This window comes from Pleurodeles waltl, chromosome 9 (genome assembly GCF_031143425.1).
Source record: "Pleurodeles waltl isolate 20211129_DDA chromosome 9, aPleWal1.hap1.20221129, whole genome shotgun sequence".
In the NCBI taxonomy this organism is placed as follows: Eukaryota; Metazoa; Chordata; class Amphibia; order Caudata; family Salamandridae; genus Pleurodeles; species Pleurodeles waltl.
In genome coordinates this window covers 424585496-424607705 of record NC_090448.1, presented here as the reverse complement: position 1 = coordinate 424607705, position 22210 = coordinate 424585496, and the positions used below count along the sequence as shown (strand labels likewise).

The window sequence follows — 22210 nt, the reverse complement described above, 5'->3', positions numbered from 1 at the left end:
CCCCATACTTTGGAAACTCGGCGACCATCCAAAATGAAACCCGTAAACCTTGAGCAGATCATTAAAAAGAGGCTCCAGAACCACCAGGCAGCAGCAGACATTGCCCTACTTCCGTCACCACTAACGATGAAAGGGGCCCCCATCTCTTCACTACTGATGAAGATACCCTCCTCTCATACTACTTCTGACAGTTCCCCAACTTGTTCTGAAATGCCACTGCAATCCACAGACACTCTTATATGAAGAAAATCTATTGATTGTTGCTTATTGAAATATCCTGTTCCACCTTCTGTCATCATCCTGCACCACTGCAATAAAAAGAAAGGGATTTTTTTCTCATCCGAACTATCACACACCTAAGGCCCCAATCCGCCCCCTTCCCTTAGTCTCTCCAATCCCCCCCCACCCCCTCCCCTAGTGGTCACAAAAGTCTCACGGACTTCAACACTTGCAACTGCCACCAGCAATTAGACATAACACCTCAAAAGGTACTCATCCCACCTCATCTTCATTGAGGTCATATTCATGACGTTTGGGTGTGCCGAAGTTACGACAGGCCCTACCTGTTTTGTCTCCCCAGTTTCAAGTGTTCCCTTCCACACTCTTAACCCAATGCTCAATTCACGCAACAGCAGATTCACACCATCACTTCAAACCATATACCAAGGGTAGGAACACAGCTGCAGAAAACAAATCGAGGGACCTCTCCTCCCAGCGAACCCCCCACACCGCATAGGATACAACTTTGACACAACACACTCTCCGTCTACTTACACTGAACGTGCACGGCATGCACACAGCCCGCAAGAGATACATTGTGTATTCCTACATCAAATGCCAGAATATGCATATAGTTCTCCTGCAAGAGACCCATATTGCAAAAGAAGAAATAGAATATCTACGTAAACATTGGAAGGGTCACATATATGCAACCACATACTCTGTTATATGCCCTCTGCACTTTCATCCGTGTTAGACCAGGGGTCACTCTATTTAGTGGCAGTATCTATGCCCCTAACTCAGGTCAGGCAGAATTCTGGGACACCCTCTCATCCACCTAAGCCCATAAAGCATTATTCCTTTGGATCCTCGGTGGCAATTGCAAATCTGTTTTAGACCTTCAGCTGAATAGATCCCACAGTCCTCTTTCCAGCTTCCTTCCTCAGATGCAAGCAACATCTTCGCTCTTGGGCAAAACAGTGGTCCTTTCACAAAACTAGACTACTATACAACCCCACACACAAACTCCACTCATTCCACTTAGTGGCACACAGACTCCATGTGCGACTTGACCGCTTCATGTGCTCTACATTTCTAACTCCGTTCATACACCATTCCGATCATTTCGGCATCATGATATCAGATCACAATGCCCACTACATAGACCTATACTGGGTGCCCCTCAAGCCACAGGTCCCCACCTGGCAACTCCAAGGTGACTACTTAGGCTATCAGGTCTTCAGGGGAGAACAGAAGACCCAGATCTGCCACTACTTTGCAGATAACAGTGGCATTGCCTATTCAAAATTAGTAGAATGGGATGCAATTTAAGTAGTCACCAGGGGCTATCGTATACAAGTAGTGGGGCTTGCGTCGGACCCTAGATATTGAGATCCAAACCGCTGAGTAACACATTGAGCAAATTAGCAAGATGGCAGACAAAGACCAAGAGGCGCCCGCCCTACAGTTAGCTGAAGCGAAGACTTCTTACATTAAACACGTAGAGCGCCTTTGCTGCTTCAACTTCACAGCATACGCAGCCAGGGCACACAGGGAGGGGGACAAACCTGGTCAACTCCTTGCTTGGCTCGCTCGACAGAAGACCAACCCAGATCCCATCCTCTAACTCATTACACCTTCCGGAGTTCCCATGCGCACTCAAGAAGACATACTGCACCTCTTCTACTCATAGTACTCCACATTATACCAAGCCCCACCTACACACTTAGTAAGCGACCCCAAGACCGTCCTCAAGGGAGTCCCACTCCCTTCCATACCAAACGCCTCTAGAAATCGCTCTAGACATTAAAATTATCACAGAAGACGTGATACAAGCCATCCGAGCCCTGTCCCGCAACAAAACATCAGGTCTCGATGGCCTACTGTTTGAATACCACGCTACCTTCACGCCTAAACTGGGTGAGGTGTATGAAGCAGCACTAACGCAGTGGGAACTCCCATCATTGCTCCGAGAGTCACTCCTTGTATCCATTTTAAAACCCAGCAGACCACCGACACAACCATCATCATATCATCCCATCGCAGGATCAGACTGCAAAATATTGGGCACAATATTAGCAGACGAAGCACGTCCCAAAATATCTTTCCACCCAGATCAAGTCCGGGGGCGATGCCCGCGAGCAGCCTCTCTAATTTTGGACCTGGAGAAGGCATTTGGTTTCTTGAAACAGGTACTTACTTTTCCATGTCTTAACACAATTTGGAATCGGGCCATGGCTCATTGCTTACACTGACTCATACACTAATCTGACTTCCTGTGTCCGTCTGAAACGCCTGGTCTCTGCCCCCTTCCGAGTCCGCAGGAACATCAGACAGGGATACCCTCTCTCACCACTTTTCGCTCTAGCGATAAAGCCCTCGCGGAGTACACCCACGACATGAAGGTGCGATTTGGGGAATCCTCCCTCGAGGATAGAATACATGCGGTGTTGCTGTACACAGACGATCTCCTCATTTATTAAAAAGACATTACCAAAAACTTAACTCCACTCTGCCTCACACTAGACCAATTTGCAAAGGCCGCAGGCCTACAGGTCAACAGGGACAAATTCGTAATCCACTCTTTACACCCAGACCAACTGCCACAAACCATATACCTGGGCACCACTCCCCTCCATTGGCGAGGAGAAGCTACTCGCTATCTGGGAATCCGTCTCCATCATATTCCCTTGGACCTCAATGAAGGGAACCTCCGTGTGGCACTACAAGGTGTCAAGACACAAATGCACTTCTGGCGCTCGCTACCTCTTACTCCCCAGGGCAAAATCGCCCTAGCAAGAATGATCATACTACCTCATCTGCACTATCACTTTACTAACCTTCGTAGAATTCCGCCCACTTCTTTTCCCAAATAGCGTTACTCACTGTTAGGCTTTTCTGGGGCAATAGAAGATGCTGCGTGGCTCTTTGAAAATTACAACTCCCAACGAACCTAGGAGGGCTAGGTGCCCTGTCCTTTGAAGCATGTTTCGTTGCGGCACATCTACAATGCCTGTCATGCTGGACAGCCAGGAGGTAAAAGAGACTAACAATGCAGCTAACAAACTGCTCTCGCCAGCGAGTCACGACCTACTTCCCAAAAAATCACCCCCATCCCCACTACCTCTACAAGTAGCAGTAGCCCACACTTGCATGGTGCGAATATACTGCATGTCCCCAAAGTCACTGGTGTACACTCCTACACTCCCCCCTACTCAGTCCCCAATATTTCCTGGGTCATACACAAGCCAGGAATTAGCTCCCTGGAACGAGCACTCAATCCTAACAGCTTGAGACCTATACCTTAATGGCCAACTCCTCGCCTTTGAGCATCTGGTAGCAGATTACGATCTACCCCTGGGACAATTCCTCTTACACTGCCAGCTCATCCACACAATCTGCACCCAGTGGAACTCCGTGAAGACTGAATCCCTGCCACATCCTGTACTGGCAGCCATTCTTATGATAGGCCCCAGTCGCAACTTAATTACCACATTTATAAAGCCATACGCGAACTGACAACTGCACCTATCAACACTCTCCGCCACCGATGGGAGGGGGACTTTGGTCAAGCATTCCACGTCAAGAAATGGGAGATCGCATTTGAATTCCCGCAACAGGCATCCCACAATTCTCACTTCAGAAAGATTCAATTCTTTATGCTACACCACTCATACCTTATTCCAGCCCAAATAAACCAAATTTCCACCCAGGTGGCAGCAAACTACGGCATATGATATGGTCCTGCCCAGCCCTCAAACGCTTTTAGGCGAAAACACATGACTTGTTTCATCAGGTCACAGAACTCACAGATACTGACACATGGCAGACATTTGCTCTTGGCATATTCAAACATCGAAAAACACAAAGTACGCTCTCGCTTCACCTCCCTGGCACTTCTCCTCACAAAATGCACCCTCACCCTGCACTGGTGATCCTCGACGGCTCCTCCCTTAGTGGCCTGACAGGGAGTGGTCCATAAATGGGGCGCTGCGGAGGATAACTCCCTACGCCATGAGGAAATCTGTGGCCTTCACAAACAACCCATATCTCCTCAATGGGCTCGTCTACACTCACAATTTCAACAGCTCGCCGGCAGCGATGAGCTCCATTCCTAGAAAACTTTGACCTCACCGCAAATCCCCAATTAGCCGTAGTCGTTCACTCCACCCTCACATGATCATACCAAAACGTACTGTCCCTACGTGGCTGAGAATTAAATTTCTCACAGTATGCAAAGCAACTTCCTTCTTTATCCTTAGCTAGACGAATTTAGCAGTATACCCTCCCTACCACCCTTACAACCTCTCCATCCCCAGGTCATCTGCCATACTCCCTAAGCAGGTCTGGGTGTGCTTGACTATCCACCTAGCTGTGCCATCTTATGAGATGGGATGGCCCTTGTGGAGTTAGGAAATGGTTACTAAGAGCTGGTCACACTAATGTAAGGGCTTAGTCTCATCGATACAGTATATGAGAGCCCACTTAACGTTTAGTGTATGAAGAGCTTCCTGTGCTACAGATCTGGCTGAGGAAAGAAGACTGGGAGCTTTATAGTCTGTGGTGGAAAGGGGAGGCCCTTAGGATTAGTTCTGAGAACAACCCAGTCTCTATGAACCTGAATGAAGGGCTCTTACAGCCTATGTGCCTGTATCTCATTGATGAGACTAAGGGAATTTATGGCTATAAGGAATGCCACCTTCTATGAAATAAACTGTAAAGGGCAAAAGTGTAGGGGGACCCGTGAGTCTGGTGAGCTCAACAATAAGGTTCCAAGCTGGGGCTTGGGACACCATAGGAGGCGTAGCAGACTGATGCAAAGGACTATCCACATTGAAAGGGTCCTCTTCTGCATAGACTTGTTTTTCTTTGTAGATTAAATGTCCGCAGAATATTGATAATTCAAAGGGAATTTATGGCTAGGAGAGCCACCTTCAATGAGATGAACTCTAAAGAGTGGGGGTGGGGACGGGGTGGGGGTGGGGGTTTGGGGAATTAAGGTTCAAGCAGGAATGTGGGACACCATAGGGGGTATGATCCTTTTGGGGACATCCATGAATGCCTTAATAACAGGGATCTGAAATAAGGAAGAACGTTTCCCACTTTGCATGTAGGTGGCAAAGGTGCCTAAGTGTACGCAAGACCTAACCTTTGTAGGTGCAAGATATATCAAATAATGTCTTGGATGGTATGCTTTAATGAGTCCAGTTGCTTGGGGAGTATCAGGAACTATCCTCTTTCTTGGCATGGTTACCCCCATTTTCTGCATGTTGTCAGTGTGTTGGACTGTGTCTACTGAGATCCTGCTAACCAGGACCCCAGTAGTTTTGCATTCTCCTGTAAATTGTATTTTTTTCTTCCCACAATTGGCATACTGGTCCCCCATGTAAGTCCCTAGTATATGGTACCCAGGGCACTGGGGTTCCAGGGGATCCCTATGGGCTGCAGCAGTTATTCTGCCACCCATAGGGAGCCCATGCAAAGGGTTCTGCAGATCTGCCACTGCAGTCTGCGTGAAACGGGTGCATGCACCCGTTTTGACTACAGGTCACTACAAGTCACCCCTATGATAGGCCCTTTCAGCCCAAAAGGCAGGGTGCAGGTACCTGTGTGTGAGGGCACCCCTGCACTAGCACAAGAAGAAGTAATCTCCCTTGGAGTGAAGGAGTCACTCCCCTGCAACCGCTGGCACCTACAGCAAGCATCAACCAGCTGCGTGGATCTCTGTCTTGAGCTGCGTGGATCCTACATCACAGTTGGTGGTCCTGAGTAGTACTCTGGTCCTCTCTGCCAGCTGTACAACTTTGGTGGAGGCAAGCTGTTGCCTTCCCACGCAGGACAGTACCCCGTGCACTGCATCTCTTGCAGCTGCCAAGGCTTGTTTGCATCTCCTCCAAGAGATCTTCCGGCGATGTGTAGCTCCAGCCCCCAGCACTCCTTCCTGCAAAGCACAGCCTCCTGCATGGTTCTCCAGGGGCGCGGGATCCTCTTTTGTAGTCCTGCGTGGGCTTCTGCGACTTCTGTGTCCCCGTCCTGTGTGACTCCTGTGGGTGCTGCTCTGCTCCTGTGGAGTCTCTGAGATGCTGGGGGGTCCCCTGTGACTCCCCCTTCTGGATTGAGTCCTCCTGGGCCTTCCTTTTCTTTATCACCGTCGACCAACTCCTGCAAGTACAGCTGGGTGGGAAGTAGCTCCTACTCTTCTTGGACTCCACTGTGACACTTGGACTTGGTCCCTGCTCTTCACAGGTCTTCCTTCTTCAGGAATCCACAGCAGGTTTTCTTGCAGTCTTGTCTAGGTGTCTTTTTCTTATTTTCCTCCTTTTGGTTGTTTTGGGGAAAATCCAGTGATTTACTCCTGCATTCCTGGTCGCTGGGGGGTACTGTTTAACTTACCATTGTGATTTTCTGGTACTTCCAGCTCCCTTCTACACATTCTACTTACCTAGGTTGGGCACCTGTGTTCGCATTCCATTTGTTTAGTATATGGTTTGTGCTCCCCCAAGGGTCACTATTGGTTAATGCTATTTGCACTATTTCCTAACCTTTCTGTGCCTATTTCTGATTACTAGTGTACATATTTAGTGTATTACTTACCTCCTAGTGGAGGATTGACCTTCTAATAGTTTGTGGTGATTTGTTCCAAAAATAAAGTACCTTTATTTTTGTACAACTGAGTGTTTTCTTTCATGTGTGTTAGTGCTGTGTGACTACAGTGGTATTGCATAAGTTTTGCATGGCTTCTAGATAAGCCTTGGCTGCCTATCCACAGCTACCTCTAGAGAGCCTGGCTTCTAGACTGCCTACACTTCACTAAGAGGGGATACACCTGAACCTGGTAAAAGATGTAAGTACCCACCACACACCGGGCCATCTTCCTACAGGGATGCAATAGTGCCTAATCTTTTCTACTTTGTGGCATAATACACCCAGGTTGTAGATATGCAGGCTTTGTGGAGGATAGTCATGTACTCCTAGGGGAGACCAAGACAGCAGCCAAACTCCAATAACTCAGGTACCAGTTCGTTAGCTTGAGTTTTGAGTTGTCTGAGGGCCAGATGCCTGACTTGGCCTTGGTGGGGTGTGGTGGGGTGGGGTGCGGATTGGAGGGTGGGGTGGGGGGACTTGGAGGGGGTAGACCAGGAGCATGGCGAACACAACATTATGGTTCCACAGAGGGCCAGGGTTGAACAGTTACGCTTGGTAATACAATTATTTTAAGGCCCTTCATGAATGTCATGATGCTAGGGAGCCTAACTAAGGACATGTGTTCCCTGTTTTGCACCTAGGCAGTCCTGGACTTTTGAAGGTGCAAGAGATAGTAAGTGTCGTCCTGGGCTTTAGGGTTTACTCGCTGCTTGACAGTGCAATACAGACAAACCTTTTCCACTATGAGGCACAACACACATAGAAGATAGACAGTCTAACTCAAAGACCTCAGGAGCCAGATTGCTAGGTTGCGCTGTCAGAGTCTGGGACCTTGGTTTTGCTTCCGAAGTTATAGCCTGCTGGTGAGTTACTCATGGTGGCTGATGGACATCCCAAGGAGCGCTAGCACCAATGCGTGCTAGGCCCAAGTGGGAGCCAACAGGATGAGAGTGATGGATGTTTGCCTTATCCTCTTTACCACAAGTGGGAAAGGAGAAAAAGCACATGCAAAAATCCCAGACAAGCTCATCCATAGAGCACTGCCAATGGACTGTGGGTATGAGTATGTGGAATTGATGTTTGGGAATTCTGTGTTGCTGTGGGTAGCAAACCACTCTATCTATGAAATGCTCCAATGGTGGAAGCAAGGGAACAGGACTTGTGGGTGGAGTTCCCATTCATGGACTTGTTGATGCATCCTGTTGAGCAGATCACGGTCTACACCTGAAATGTGTTACGTCAGGCGATGTATGCTTTGGTGGACTGCCCACTGCCAGATCTGCTGCACTAGTGCTGACAAGTGGGGAGAATATGTGCAGCCTTGTTTCTGGACATAAAACATGGCGGTTATGTTGTCTGTCTTGAAGAGGACTACTTTGCCCAACTGACCTGAAAGAAGATTTAGGAGCTAGGCACATGCCCAGGAGCTCAAGGTAGTTGATGTGACAACCATTGCATTGACGAGACCACACCAACTGCACTGTCATGTCGTCTGGATGTGCCCCCACCAGAAAGAGAGGAGTATCTCATAATGTTCATCTACAGGACAGACTGTACAAAGAGCCTGTCCTACAACAGTTTGTTGCTGTTATTCCACTGCAGACATCAATGGGTGCTGACCTTGAACACACTAGCTCTTGCCAATAACCCTCTGCGTGTGATCATTGCTTTAAAATGCACTAATACAGTGGGTGCATTTGGAGCCTGGCTTGGGACATCGTGGCGATACATGAAGCCATTAGCTTTAGGAGGAGCATTCCATTCTCACAGTAAGCTAACGACTGAGCAAATAGGGACATCGGCTGTTGAAATGTCCACACATTCTGTTGGTTTGAGGTAGGCTTTCCAGTAATTACATTTAGGACATGCCCCCAAGAATGGCTGAACCTGCAGGGGCTGAAGGTAGGACTTGGTGGAATTTATGGTGAGTCCTTGGCAGCGGAGCGGGGACACTGCAGCTTGAGTGGAGCTCTGGATCAGCCAATCGTCGAGATAGGCAAACATACGACTTTCTTAGATGAGTGCAACCACCAACAGCCAGTTCATCAACACTCTTAGGGCAGTCAAGACCTCAAAGGGCAGTACTTTGAATTGGTAGTGTTGTCCCCTTGCCACAAAGCAGAGGTAGAAGTGGTGAACCCTCATCTGAGAGAGGTGGATGGGTATGTGAAAGCAGGAATCTTTGAGTTCTAATAAAGTAATGTACTGTTGGAGAACAGGAACCACATTCTGCAGGGTTGCCCTAAGCCGGTCCCTTTTTCGGATCTGAAGCTTTCATTTGGTGCCACCCAGAGTACAAAAGTGGCAGAGGCACTAGAGGTAGCATGGTCTTGTGCATGGTGTTTGAAACCAGACTCCCTCAGGAGCAATGCTCTGTGCCTCTGCATGGGGCCTCTTGTGAGGCTTGGAGTGAGTGCTAGAGTTGAACATACTTATGACCCTGGGTGTGGTCTTCATTCGAGGGCCAGTAGTCTTGGGGGTTGGAAGAGCTTCTTCTTCCGGGTTAGAGGCACTGGAGGAGATGGCCTCTGAACAGTGTATGGATTGGTGGGTGGAATGCTTTTATGGCAAGAGTCCTCTCCTTCCTCAGCACTGAGGGGTCATCGGAGAAGATCTCAGGAACACTGCTAGAGGACAGATTGTACCTCTTGCCGTGCTAATCGTTTCCTCCCTCAGTATCATAAGGTTTTCCTTGACCAGAAGCAGAAGCAAGATTTGTATGTAGAATCATCGTGGTCTGGGAGGAGGAACACAAACCACATGATGGACTGACAAACTGTCCCTAGCGTAGCATCGGGGCAGCTCTAGAAGGGTGACCGTTCCATCACACCACATTCTCTGGTGTTGAAAATCGATGGAGAGGACACTTGATCCTGAAAGGATGCAAGGCCCTGGCGTTCTCGAACTCGGTCAGAGGACGCTGGTCTCCGAAAGGTGTAAAAGAAAGGAAAATATGGTCAAAAAACAGGTGGATACAGTGCTGGGTGTCCAAGTTCCACTGTGTGGACCCAAAGAAAAATAAAACACGGCAGCCAAGATGAGTCTCAAAGCCCTGTCATCACCCATCCAAACCTGATGGCAAAGAAAACAATCTAACAGTCAGTGCCCATGCGCCGCCCACTAAGGGAAGAGTCACAGTGAATTCCATGACTTGAAATACTTTTTCCTAGAAAACCAACTTGCCCACATCCAACCCTAGATGGCAGGAGTATGTAAATAATGTGCATATAAAGCCACACATACCTCTGAACAGACAGTTTGCACAATGAAGAGACACAGCAAGAAAGTATACATAGGCTGAAGGGCATGCATGTGAGGAATGTCAAAATCAAGTAAAGGTCCCAATGGCGTATCCCAAATGGTCTGGCAGGGAAACCTTGAATAAATATCACCACAACTAGTTGTTTGATCAAGGATGGTTGGTTCAGCAATCTTAGAATGGCCGAAAGGGTTGACAAATCACCTTTTACAGTGCTGACTGTAAGACCTTGTGGGCTAAACACCACACAAACAAAACATCAACAGCTTTGTCTAAAAGGGGTCAGTGTCCTGGCCACGATACCAGGTAACAATCTTGCCCCAGCAACCACAGCATAGATGGATTTCAGGGAAGAGTGCCTAGAGATTCTACACAAGCGGTAGCCTGATCGACTGGAAGATGCTCATGAGTTCTGGGTACCACACTCTCCTGGCACAATCCAGGGCAACTAGGGTGGCTTAAGACTGTCATTCTTGATCTTTTCCAAAACTTGGGAGCACAAGAGCCAGTTGCTAGGAGGCGTACAGGAGTCCCTTGTACCATTCCAACATGAATGTATTTGCAACCAAGTGCTTTGGTGGAAAATGCACATACAAAACGGTTGACACTGAGCATTCTAAGTGGTAGAGATTTTGCCAGGACTTTGCCTACTGGACGACTACGCTCTGCACCACTTCAAGATGAAGACATAATTTGCTAGATGATCTCTCCTTTGTTTGTCAGCTCTGGCATTCAGGGATCCTACCATGTGGTTGGTGACCAAAAAGTGGTTCTTCTCCAGCAACCACTAAAGACTCAAAGCCTTGTGGCATACGCCGCAAGACCACACTATGCTCTGCTTGTTGCAGTACTATATGGTAGTAGTATTGTCTGTGAGAACCTGCCCTAGCCTAGATGGCACAAAAGCCCTTCAGTGCAGAGTGGATGCCCTGAAGCTCCAGTTGGTTGAAAGAGATGGCCCTCCCCTGGAGACGCTAGTACTGTGACCTCCCCAACCTAGCAGTGATGCATCCGTCACTGCTGTCAGTATGGATGATGAATAGAGAGTGGCATGCAGCAGAAAAAATTGTGATTGGTCAATAACAAAGATAGGAATTGAGCAGGACTGGATGGTGTTGGCCTCAATGTCAGTCCCACTGGTGTTTTGTAACTTAAGGTACAGAGCATCAGCAGAATAATTAGGGGGAAGCAAGACATCGCCCTCAACATCATCAGATGGCAAAAGATCAGAGTCAGAGCCAAAAAGAAAATGGATCCTCTTGTGATAGCTGCATCGTGGTACAGATACCAGGTTAGAGTTGGGCTGTACAACAGCTGACTGTACTCTTGTGATTTCATATTGAGACTTCTTTCAAGTTCGGTTTGACATTGGCTCGGGATCTGACATGGCTCTCTGCAGAGGGTCTTCAATTGGCTACTGTGAAGGACGTAACTGCATTACAGAAAGATTTGGCTCTCAGGCCGGTGTGGATGTCCGAATCGAAGTTGGTGTGAGACTAATAGTGGGTCTCAAGGGGACAGATTGTTTTGGAGGATGGCCTGGTGGCAGTAACCGGACTGGCGGCCTCCTGCAGCTCTGTGGGACAAGAAAGCATGCTAAAGGGACCTGGAAATGCAAAAAATATGTGCAGCATGATCTCCTTCAAGGCCTCGATTTGCTGCAGGTTGATGGCAGGTGGGGCCTACTCAAGGCATCGCAGGACCAGATGATGTATTGGTTCTTTGGCTGCTGCCTTCGAGGGTGTGCAGCTCAAATCTTGGCGTCTTCCATTTAGCACCATAGGGGTGGGATGGGTTTGAACCTCACTTCACTTTTTTATGCTTGCACTTAGACTTAATGGAAGATTTTTAGAAGAATGTGGAATGGCCATTGGAACAGCCCTGGTACCAGGCCCACGACTTGAAGCAGGACCTATCTGAAGACTGCAATCTCTTCTTAAGCTCAGTGATGTCTAGTATCATCTTCTGTTCTCAAATCTACTTTGGGTGTATTATGGTCCATCTGTCACATTACTACGAATCTGACTGGAGACCTGGAACCAAAGGCACAACTCGTGCTGGTCATAACAGGCATTTGCTTTTTGCAGTTGTAGCACTGCGTGATCCTGTAGTTTATTGGTAAAGGCATAGTTTGCCAGTAGAATGTTGAAACTTTCTTTAGAGAGGTCGGCATGCCAACAAAGGTGAGATCAATGCTCCACCTTGGAAGGCACAGAAAGCAAGGGACTAATGCCAGAGCACAGGGGTGCGGCTAATATGCTACTCTGCGGTGTCACTTTCCAGACAATATGGAGTCAGACTGGAGCTGAAAAATGCAACCTATCAACACGTTGTAGCATTGCTGGAAAATTCTTTGGATACAGTATAGGGCCTGGGGATACTCTAAGGTGAGGAATATGTAGTTAAAGTAGCAATTAGAATATTTAGCTGGTGACCAATCACATGAAGGAGCCATTTATGAATGCTATGGTTTCCGGAATAGTGTTAGCTTTCCTGTTTGAATAAAAGAGTTAACATTCCCCACCTCTGAGAAGTTGCAAATTTTTCTTAATTTTGCATATGTATATTAACATTTAAATAACCTAACAACCGAGTCATCTTTCCTCGTCCAGAAATATTCTGGCCACACAAAAAAAAAAATATATATATATATATATATATATATATATATATATATATATATATATATATATATATCTCAAAAGCAAGATTTAGTACCTTTCTTCTGTAGAATCCACATGAAAAGTCCTTTCAATAACTGTTGTCCACTGCAAACACCGTATTACAAAAGTGTTTGGCCTTGGTCTCTCTGTCTTCATTAGCTGACATTCTGCAATAAAGACAAGTTGGAGTTTAGGTAAAGTTTGCACTCCTTACATGTAATGTTCAATGGCAATCAAACTCATCACATTACTTCAGTGTTAGCATGAATTACCATTTATAAATATGACATTTGTGCTCAATTTACATTAGCAACTACAGAAACTATGTTAAAAGAAAATGGATTTTCACACTGAGGTCAAAGGACATTAGTGAGAGTACCCACATCATCAGTGAGAACAGTACACACATCACCAATGAGACCAATCTTTTTTCAAGTGTGAATCAGAAATGGATTGGTTTTTTGAGGCATGATTGAAAATGGTGAAAGGATAGTATGGTGAAGGAAGCTTAAACTGAATGCAGTTTAAATAAAATACACATTAAGGTGAGAGAAATGAACATTGGTTACTTAACTGTAGTTCCCTAATATTGGTATCTTTTATATCTTTTATAGATTTACATGCTTGAATCATTCCCTGTCGAAGTGGGAGTTCCAAGGTACTATAATAAAGCAATTTGCATCGTTATAATAGGCAAAAATTGCAATGAACCATTGACTGTATAGCCAATGATTTTCGAGCACAAGTGTACTGCTGTAGTAATAAAGAAAAGGAAACGACTCTTAGGGGAGGAGGGTGGGTTGCATGTGAATCTATAAAAGATACCAATACTGAAGAACTACAATAATAGGTAAGTAACCAATTTTCTTCTCCAGTATTGGATCTTTTATAGATTCACAGGCATGAATCAGAATAGTCAGCAGTAAATCACAATTAATAAGGAGAAACTCACACACGGAAAATGTCACTTACCCAGTGTACATCCGTTCGTGGCATGTAGTGCTGCAGATTCACATGCTGTGCATATCCTGCCATCTACTGTTAGGCTCGGAGTGTTACAAGTTGTTTTTCTTCAACTAAGTCTTTTGTCGAGTTACGGGATAAGGTGACTCCTCCTCTCAGTGATAGTGTGCATGGGCATTTATTGCTTTGTTAGAGTGTTTTCCCGCAGGAGGGTATAGAAAGGAGTGATAGAGTGAAAGAATGTGTATTTACAACTACATGTAATAAGTAAATAAGATGTCCATGCAAATATAAATGTATATACATATGTACAAATAAGTACTGCAACAACTACAGGCTCCCGGGGAGGAGGGAGGGCGCATGTGAATCTGCAGCACTACATGCCACGAACAGATGTACACTGGGTAAGTGACATTTTCCATTCGGTTGCAAGTGTAGCTGCAGATACACATGCTGTGCATAGACTAAAAAGCAGTTCTCCTTTCAATAAAGCGGTGGCTAGCCTGTAGGGGTTGAAGTGGTATGAAATAGTGTTTTAAGCACTGCTTGTCCAACACTGGCTTGTTGGTTTGATAAAACATCCACACAGTAATGCTTTGTGAATGTATGTGGTGTGGACCATGTGGCAGCTTTGCATATATCTGTCATTGGAATGTTTCCTAAGAATGCTATAGAGGCACCCTTTTTCCTAGTGGAAGGAGCTTTAGGAGTTACTAAAAGTTGCCTTTTTGCTTTAATGTAACATGTTTGAATACATCTCACAATCCATCTAGCTAATCGTTGTTTTGAAATGGGATTACCTTTATGTGGTTGTTGGAAAGCAACAAAAAGCTGTTTAGTTTTCCTAAAGTCTTTTGTTCAGTCATAGTACATTAGAGCTCTTTTAAGGTCAAGAGTGTGTAGAGCTCTTAGAGCAGTAGAGTGGCTGTTGAAAGAAGACTGGCAATTCCACTGACTGATTATTGTGAAAAGGTGAAACTATTTTTGGTAAGTACAACTTCATGATTGGGTACTTGGAAAAACGGTTCGTCTAGAGTAAATGCCTGAATTTCACTCACTCTTCTTAATTAAGTAATTGCTAAGAAAGCAACTTTTCATGTGAGAAATTGATTATCGCAGGAGTGCATGGGTTCAAATGGTGGTCCCATTAGTCTTGTGAGTACAATATTAAGATTCCATGCAGGAACTGGTGGAGGTCTGGGTGGAATAATCTGTTTAAGTCCTTCCATAAAAGCTTTATGACAGGAACTCTAAAGAGAGAAGTATGTTGTAAGGTTTGTAGGTATGCTGATATGGCTGTTAGATAAATTATAATGGAGGTAAAGGCTAAGTTTGCTTTTTGTAAATCAAGCAAATAGCACACAATATCTTGTACTGATGCTTTAAGTGGATCTATATTTTTAGGTTGGCAGTAGTACACAAACTGTTTCCACTTATTTGCATAGCGTTGTCTAGTTGTTGGTTTATGTGCTCGCTTTAGGACATCCATACATTCTAATGGAAGGTGTAAATATCTAAACTCTATGACTTCAGGAGCCAAATCGCTAAGTTGAGTACACTGGGATTGGGATGCCTGATTTCATCTTAGTTCTGTGTTAACAGATCTGGTCTGTTTGGAGTTTGTGATGGGGCACTACTGACAGATCTAGGAATGTTGTGTACCAGTGTTGATGTGCCCATGTAGGAGCTATGAGTATCATGGTGAGAGGTGTGATGCATTTTGTTGACAAGAAACTGAATTAACGGGAGAGGGGGAAAAGCGTAAGCAAATATTCCTGACCAGTGGATCCATAGAGCTTTGCCCTTGGACTGAGGGTGTGGGTGTCTGGATGCGAAATTTGTGCATTTTGCATTTTCGCTTGTTGAGAAAAGGTCTATATCTGGTGTTCCCCACATTTGAAAGTAATGTGGGGAACCTGTGGGTGAATCTCCCACTCATGTATTTGTTGCTGCGTCCTGCTTAGTAGGTGTGATAACTGGTTGTGAATCCCTGGGATGTATTCCGCTAGTAAGTAAATCTGATTGTGAATTGCCCATTTCCATACTGTTTGAGCTAGAAGTGACAATTGGGATGAACGTGTCCCCCCTTGTTTTTTAAGATAATACATTGTTGTCATGCTATCTGTTCTTATTAAGACTGTCTTGTGTGTGATCTGAGGTTGAAATGCTTTGAGGGCCAAGAACACAGTTAACAATTCTAAATGGTAAGTTAATTGTGTTGAGTCCCATTCCGCTTGAATGGTTAGGTTGTTGAGATGAGCTCCCCAACCTGTCACTGACACATCTGTTGTGATTATGGTCTGTGGCACTGGGTCCTGAAATGGCTGCCCTTTTAAGTTGTTGTGATTCCACCATTGCAGAGATACAGGGAGTGCAGAATTATTAGGCAAGTTGTATTTTTGAGGATTAATTTTATTATTGAACAACAACCATGTTCTCAATGAACCCAAAAAACTCATTAATATCCAAGCTGAATATTTTTGGAAGTAGTTTTTAGTTTGATTTTAGTTTTAGCTATGTTAGGGGGATATCTGTGTGTGCAGGTGACTATTACTGTGCATAATTATTAGGCAACTTAACAAAAAAATATATATACCCATTTCAATTATTTATAATTACCAGTGAAACCAATATAACATCTCAACATTCACAAATATACATTTCTGACATTCAAAAACAAAACAAAAACAAATCAGTGACCAATATAGCCACCTTTCTTTGCAAGGACATTCAAAAGCCTGCCACCCATGGATTCTGTCAGTGTTTTGATCTGTTCACCATCAACATTGCGTGCAGCAGCAACCACAGCCTCCCAGACACTGTTCAGAGAGGTGTACTGTTTTCCCTCCTTGTAAATCTCACATTTGATGATGGACCACAGGTTCTCAATGGGGTTCAGATCAGGTGAACAAGGAGGCCATGTCATTAGATTTCCTTCTTTCATACCCTTTCTTGCCAGCCACGCTGTGGAGTACTTGGACGCGTGTGATGGAGCATTGTCCTGCATGAAAATCATGTTTTTCTTGAAGGATGCAGACTTCTTCCTGTACCACTGCTTGAAGAAGGTGTCTTCCAGGAACTGGCAGTAGGACTGGGAGTTGAGCTTGACTCCATCCTCAACCCGAAAAGGCCCCACAAGCTCATCTTTGATGATACCAGCCCAAACCAGTACTCCACCTCCACCTTGCTGGCGTCTGAGTCGGACTGGAGCTCTCTGCCCTTTACCAATCCAGCCACGGGCCCATCCATCTGGCCCATCAAGACTCACTCTCATTTCATCAGTCCATAAAACCTTAGAAAAATCAGTCTTGAGATATTTCTTGGCCCAGTCTTGACGTTTCAGCTTGTGTGTCTTGTTCAGTGGTGGTCGTCTTTCAGCCTTTCTTACCTTGGCCATGTCTCTGAGTATTGCACACCTTGTGCTTTTGGGCACTCCAGTGATGTTGCAGCTCTGAAATATGGCCAAACTGGTGGCAAGTGGCATCGTGGCAGCTGCACGCTTGACTTTTCTCAGTTCATGGGCAGTTATTTTGCGCCTTGGTTTTTCCACACGCTTCTTGCGACCCTGTTGACTATTTTGAATGAAACGCTTGATTGTTCGATGATCACGCTTCAGAAGCTTTGCAATTTTAAGAGTGCTGCATCCCTCTGCAAGATATCTCACTATTTTTTACTTTTCTGAGCCTGTCAACTCCTTCTTTTGACCCATTTTGCCAAAGGAAAGGAAGTTGCCTAATAATTATGCACACCTGATATAGGGTATTGATGTCATTAGACCACACCCCTTCTCATTACAGAGATGCACATCACCTAATATGCTTAATTGGTAGTAGGCTTTCGAGCCTATACAGCTTGGAGTAAGACAACATGCATAAAGAGGATGATGTGGTCAAAATACTCATTTGCCTAATAATTCTGCACTCCCTGTATGTAGGTTTGGAGGTCTAATAACACTAGGTCCTGTAATTGACCCTATCCCTGAGACCATTGTTGTGAGAGACACTGTTGAGTGGTCTCATGTTTAGTCTTGCATGCAGTACTATTGCTATGCATGATAGGATCATTCCCAATAGTTTCATGATAAATCTTACAGTGTATGTTTGATTGACCTGTATTTGTGATATGAGGTATTGAAAAGCCTTCATCCTCTGTGGGTTTGGGTAGGCTAATGCTTTTTGAGTATTGAGAATTGCACCTAAATAAGGTTGAACCTGTGCTGGTTGAAGGAGATTTTATGTAATTGATTGTGAACCCTAATGTGTGTAGGTTATCTATTGTGCATTCAGTGTGTTGTTGACACCGAATATTGCTGGATTTTATTAGCCAGTCGTTTACATAAGGTAAGACATGTACGTGTTGTCTTCTGAGGGGAGCTGCTACTACAGCTAAATATTTTGTGAAAACCCTTGGAGCTGTTGTTATGCCGAAGGGAAGTACTTTGAATTGGTAGTGTTTGCCTGATATTATGAACCTTAAGTATTTGCGGTGAGCTGGATGTATGGGAATGTGGAAGTAGGCGTCCTTGAGATCTAACACAGAAATGTAATCATGTTTTTGTAGTAGGGGAATTACATCCTGTAGAGTGACCATGTGAAAATGTTCCGACAGAATGAATAGATTGAGAGGTCTGAGATCTAGGATGGGTATGAGAGGACCATCCTTTTTTGGTATAAGGAAATATAGTGAATATACTCCTGTTCCTTGCTGTGAGATTGGAACCATTTCTATTGCCCCTTTTAGTAATAGAGATTGTACCTTTTGTTTTAGCAGAACAGTGTGTTCTGGAGAGAGTCTGTAAGAACGAGGGGGAAGATTTGGTGGAGTAGAAATGAGTTCTAGGCAATAACCACTGCAGATAATTGAAAGTACCCACTGATCTGTGGTGATGTTTTGCCAGTGAGAGTGGAATTGTTGGCGTCTTCCTCCCACAGGATATGTGGGGGATTGTGGGATGTTGAGAAAGACATTGTTTTGTGGGTGTGGTAGCACTTTTTGAGGCATTAAACTTTCCTCTAGCTCTAAAGTTTTGCCCTTTGTAAGAGCCTCTAAATGACCCTCTTGAATAATATTGTTGCGTTTGTTTGGGGTGAGAGGTGGAAGCCTTTGTAGTTTGGGGTTTGAAGCCTCCCCTAAAGTGTTGTTTCCAAAAGGAACCCCGAAAAGGTGTGGTATATAGGGCTCCCATGGCTTTTGCAGTATCAGAATCCTTTCAGAGTTTCTCAATAGCAGTATCTACTTCTGGTCCGAATAGATGCTGTTTATCGAAAGGCATGTTAAGCACTGCTGTATTTCGGGTTTAAAACCAGAGGTCCTGAGCCATGCAGGTAGTCGGATTGTTACGCTAGTGTTGATACTTCTAGCTGCAGTGTCAGCTGCATCTAGGGCAGATCTAATCTGGTTATTAGTAAAAGACTGAGCCTCTTCAACAATTTGCTGCGCTCTCTTTTGATGCTCCTTGAGTGGATACTGAAAGAATTCTTGCATTTCATCCCAGTGTGCCCTGTCATACCTAGCTAACAGGGCTTGGGAACTGGCAATACGCCATTGGTTAGCTGCTTGTGTAGCTACCCTTTCAACAGCAGCATCAAATTTCCTACTTTCCTTGTCACGGGTGGGGTATCCCCCGAAGACTTTCCTGGCTGCACTGACCACAATGGAATCTGGTGGCACTTGTTGGGTAATGTAGACTGGGTCTGTTGGTGCAGGCTTATATTTTTTTAAAATAATTCTTGGGGTTGGAGCCCTAGTTTTGACTGCTTCTTTAAATATATCGTCTGCATGTTTAAGCATACCAGGCAGCATTGGTAAGCACTGGTAGCGTGTATGGGTAGAGGATAATGTATTGAACAGAAAATCCTCTTCTAAGGGTTCTGCATGCATTTGAACCCCATGGTATGCAGCTGCCCTAGATAGGACTTGTGTGTAAACTGTACTATCCTCTGGTGGTGAAGGTTTAGTAGGATAAAGATATGGATCATTAGACGGTATAGGGTCTGAGTCATAAGTCCCAAGGTTCCACTATATATCCCTGTAAGTGTGGGAGTGTGATGGTGAAGGTAGTGGTGGTGGAGAAAAGGAAAGCTGTGGCGAATGTGGTGGTGAAAGATGGAGAGGTAGTGGCTTCACCTTTCTTTTAAAATGTTTTGCTGGTGGCGGAGCAGTGTCGAGAGTCTCTTGAAATGCCAGTTTCCTTTAGGTTTGTGGAGGTGGAGAAGCAATCATTTTCCCTGTTTCTTTATGGATATGTATTCTTCTCTGTTTACTGTCCATAACCTCCAAAATTGGTTGAATTATCAGATTCCTCTGTACGATATTCTGATGTTTTTGTACCTTTAGAGGATTGTTCACTAGTTGTCTTTGGCATATGCTTTAAACGGCTCGAAAGTCCTGTCTTCTGTGTAGAAGGATGTTTTTGGCTCTGATACGGTGCTAAGCTTTTTCGGTTCCGAAGATAGGAGCCAAGGTTTCAGTTCCGAAGCCAGATGCTGTATTTTCGACTCTGAAGAATGTAGGCGTCGGCTCGGAGGTGGAGCTTCTTATCTCTTTGCTCAACTCCGGCACCGAAACAGGCATGGCCTGTTGATGGGGTGACTTGGCCTTTTTTCGGCGCCGAACCCGAGGGCAAGTCGCCGACAAATTTCTTTCGGGTGGGACCATGGCTTTTAAGCAGTGATGCACCCAAGGCCTTGGTAGATTTTTTGGAAGTGGGTGTAGGGGCAGGTGTACTCACATGCTGAGCCGCTGTGGTAGGTTGGCTGTCTTCTGATCCTAGTTCGGAGTCAGAATCCTGAATTGAAACAGCCATCTGTGCCTGCTCCTCCTCTAAGGTGTTGGACTCTGTATATTTCGAGACCATTTCGAGTCTTCTTGCTCTTCGGGCACGCAGTGTCTTTTTCGACAGAAATGATCGACAGGATTCACAATCTTCCTCTCGATGTTCAGGAGAAAGGCAAAGATTACATACAACGTGCTGGCGAGTGTAAGGGAATTTTGCGTGGCATCGAGGATAGAATTGGAATGGAGTCCAACCCATCAGGCTATGGCATGGTAGGCCTGAACAGGCCCAAGAAGGGCACAAGCAGCCAAAAGGGCATTTTCTTCATCACAACTGTAGTATCGGATCGACTGCAGAAGTAAACAAGGTCGAAACAATACAGACGGTATAATAAAGCGAATATAAAGTTTCCAAATCGAAAGCCTCGGAGTGAGAGGAAACACATCCGAACAAGACGGCGGAAAGAAAACAATCTAACAAAGGAGTCGATGCCCAAGCGCACTATCACAGAGAGGAGGAGTCACTCGATCCTGTGACTCGAAAAAAGACTTATTCAAAGAAAAACAACTTGTAGCACTCTGAGCCCAACACTAGATGGCAGGATATGCACAGCATGTGTATCTGCAGCTACACATGCCACTGAACATATAATACATATAGTCTTGTCAGACCTGTCAAGGTAATAATGTTTTGTTAAGGTGTACCCGTTAGACCACGTTGCCCAGCAGATGTGTTGGATGGGCACACCAGCAAATAGAGCTGTGGAAGTTGACAGCCCTGGTGGACTGGGCCTTAACTTTGCTTCGCATCAGTTTTCCTGCATGTGACAAAATTGAATGGTGGATGAAATCCATCTCGAAATGCTTTGTTTAGAAACTGGATGACCTCGTCTCTAGTTACTGTATGCCACAAATAATTGATTCCCTTTGTGAATATGATGGGTTCTGTGCAAATAGAATTTAAGACATCTTTTGATGTCCAAAGAGTGTAATGATTTCCCCACAATGGTCTGTGGAGTTGGGAAGAATTCTGTAGCACTAAAGGCTCATTTAAGTGGAAGGCTGAAGGTACCTTTGGTATAAACCTGGGATTGGTCCCAAGAATTACCTTGTCAGATTTAAATTAAAGGAAATGTTCTTTTATGTAAAAAGCCTCACTGTCACCAACTTTCTTGGCAGACGTGAGAGCTAGAAGAAGTGCTGTTTTCCAAGTGAGGTGTTGGAGATCCATTTTGTGAATAGGCTCAAATGGAGCTTTCATAAATTGTCCTAAAACCACATTCAGTAGCCACAATGGTGTGGGTGTCTTCACCGGGGGGATATGTCCTGAACAGACCTCTTAGGAATTGTGTTACGATTCTGGTGGATCACAAAGACTGAGCATCACTGGAACGTCTAAATCTGGTAATTGCCCCCGGATGTAATCTAACGGAAGAATGGGTTAGTCTGGATTGTGCCAGATGCAGTAAAGACAGGAAAATGTATTTGGGTGATAAAGAAAAAGGATGAATGTTGTGATCTTCATGCCAGATGTAAAAGTGCTTCCCATTTGCATTTGATTGTTTTGTTAATGCTCTCTGCCCTTGCTTTTGCCAGTATTTCCCTACAGTCTGAAGGAATATCTCATCTGGCAAACCCATTGAACTCAGGAGCCAGGCTTATACATTTAGCGATGTTGAGTTGGGAT

At 45.1% G+C, this 22210-nt stretch overlaps 1 protein-coding gene across 2 annotated transcripts in view; it reads right to left on the bottom strand.

The window, feature by feature from the left end:
* AKT2 (AKT serine/threonine kinase 2) overlaps positions 1–22210 on the bottom strand; it is a 524320-nt gene that overhangs the window by 261987 nt on the left and 240123 nt on the right. For both annotated transcript variants that reach the window (XM_069207237.1, XM_069207238.1), the window contains one exon: positions 12842–12953. In XM_069207237.1, coding sequence (XP_069063338.1) covers positions 12842–12953 — 112 coding nt within the window. The remainder of the gene's footprint in view (positions 1–12841; positions 12954–22210) is intronic.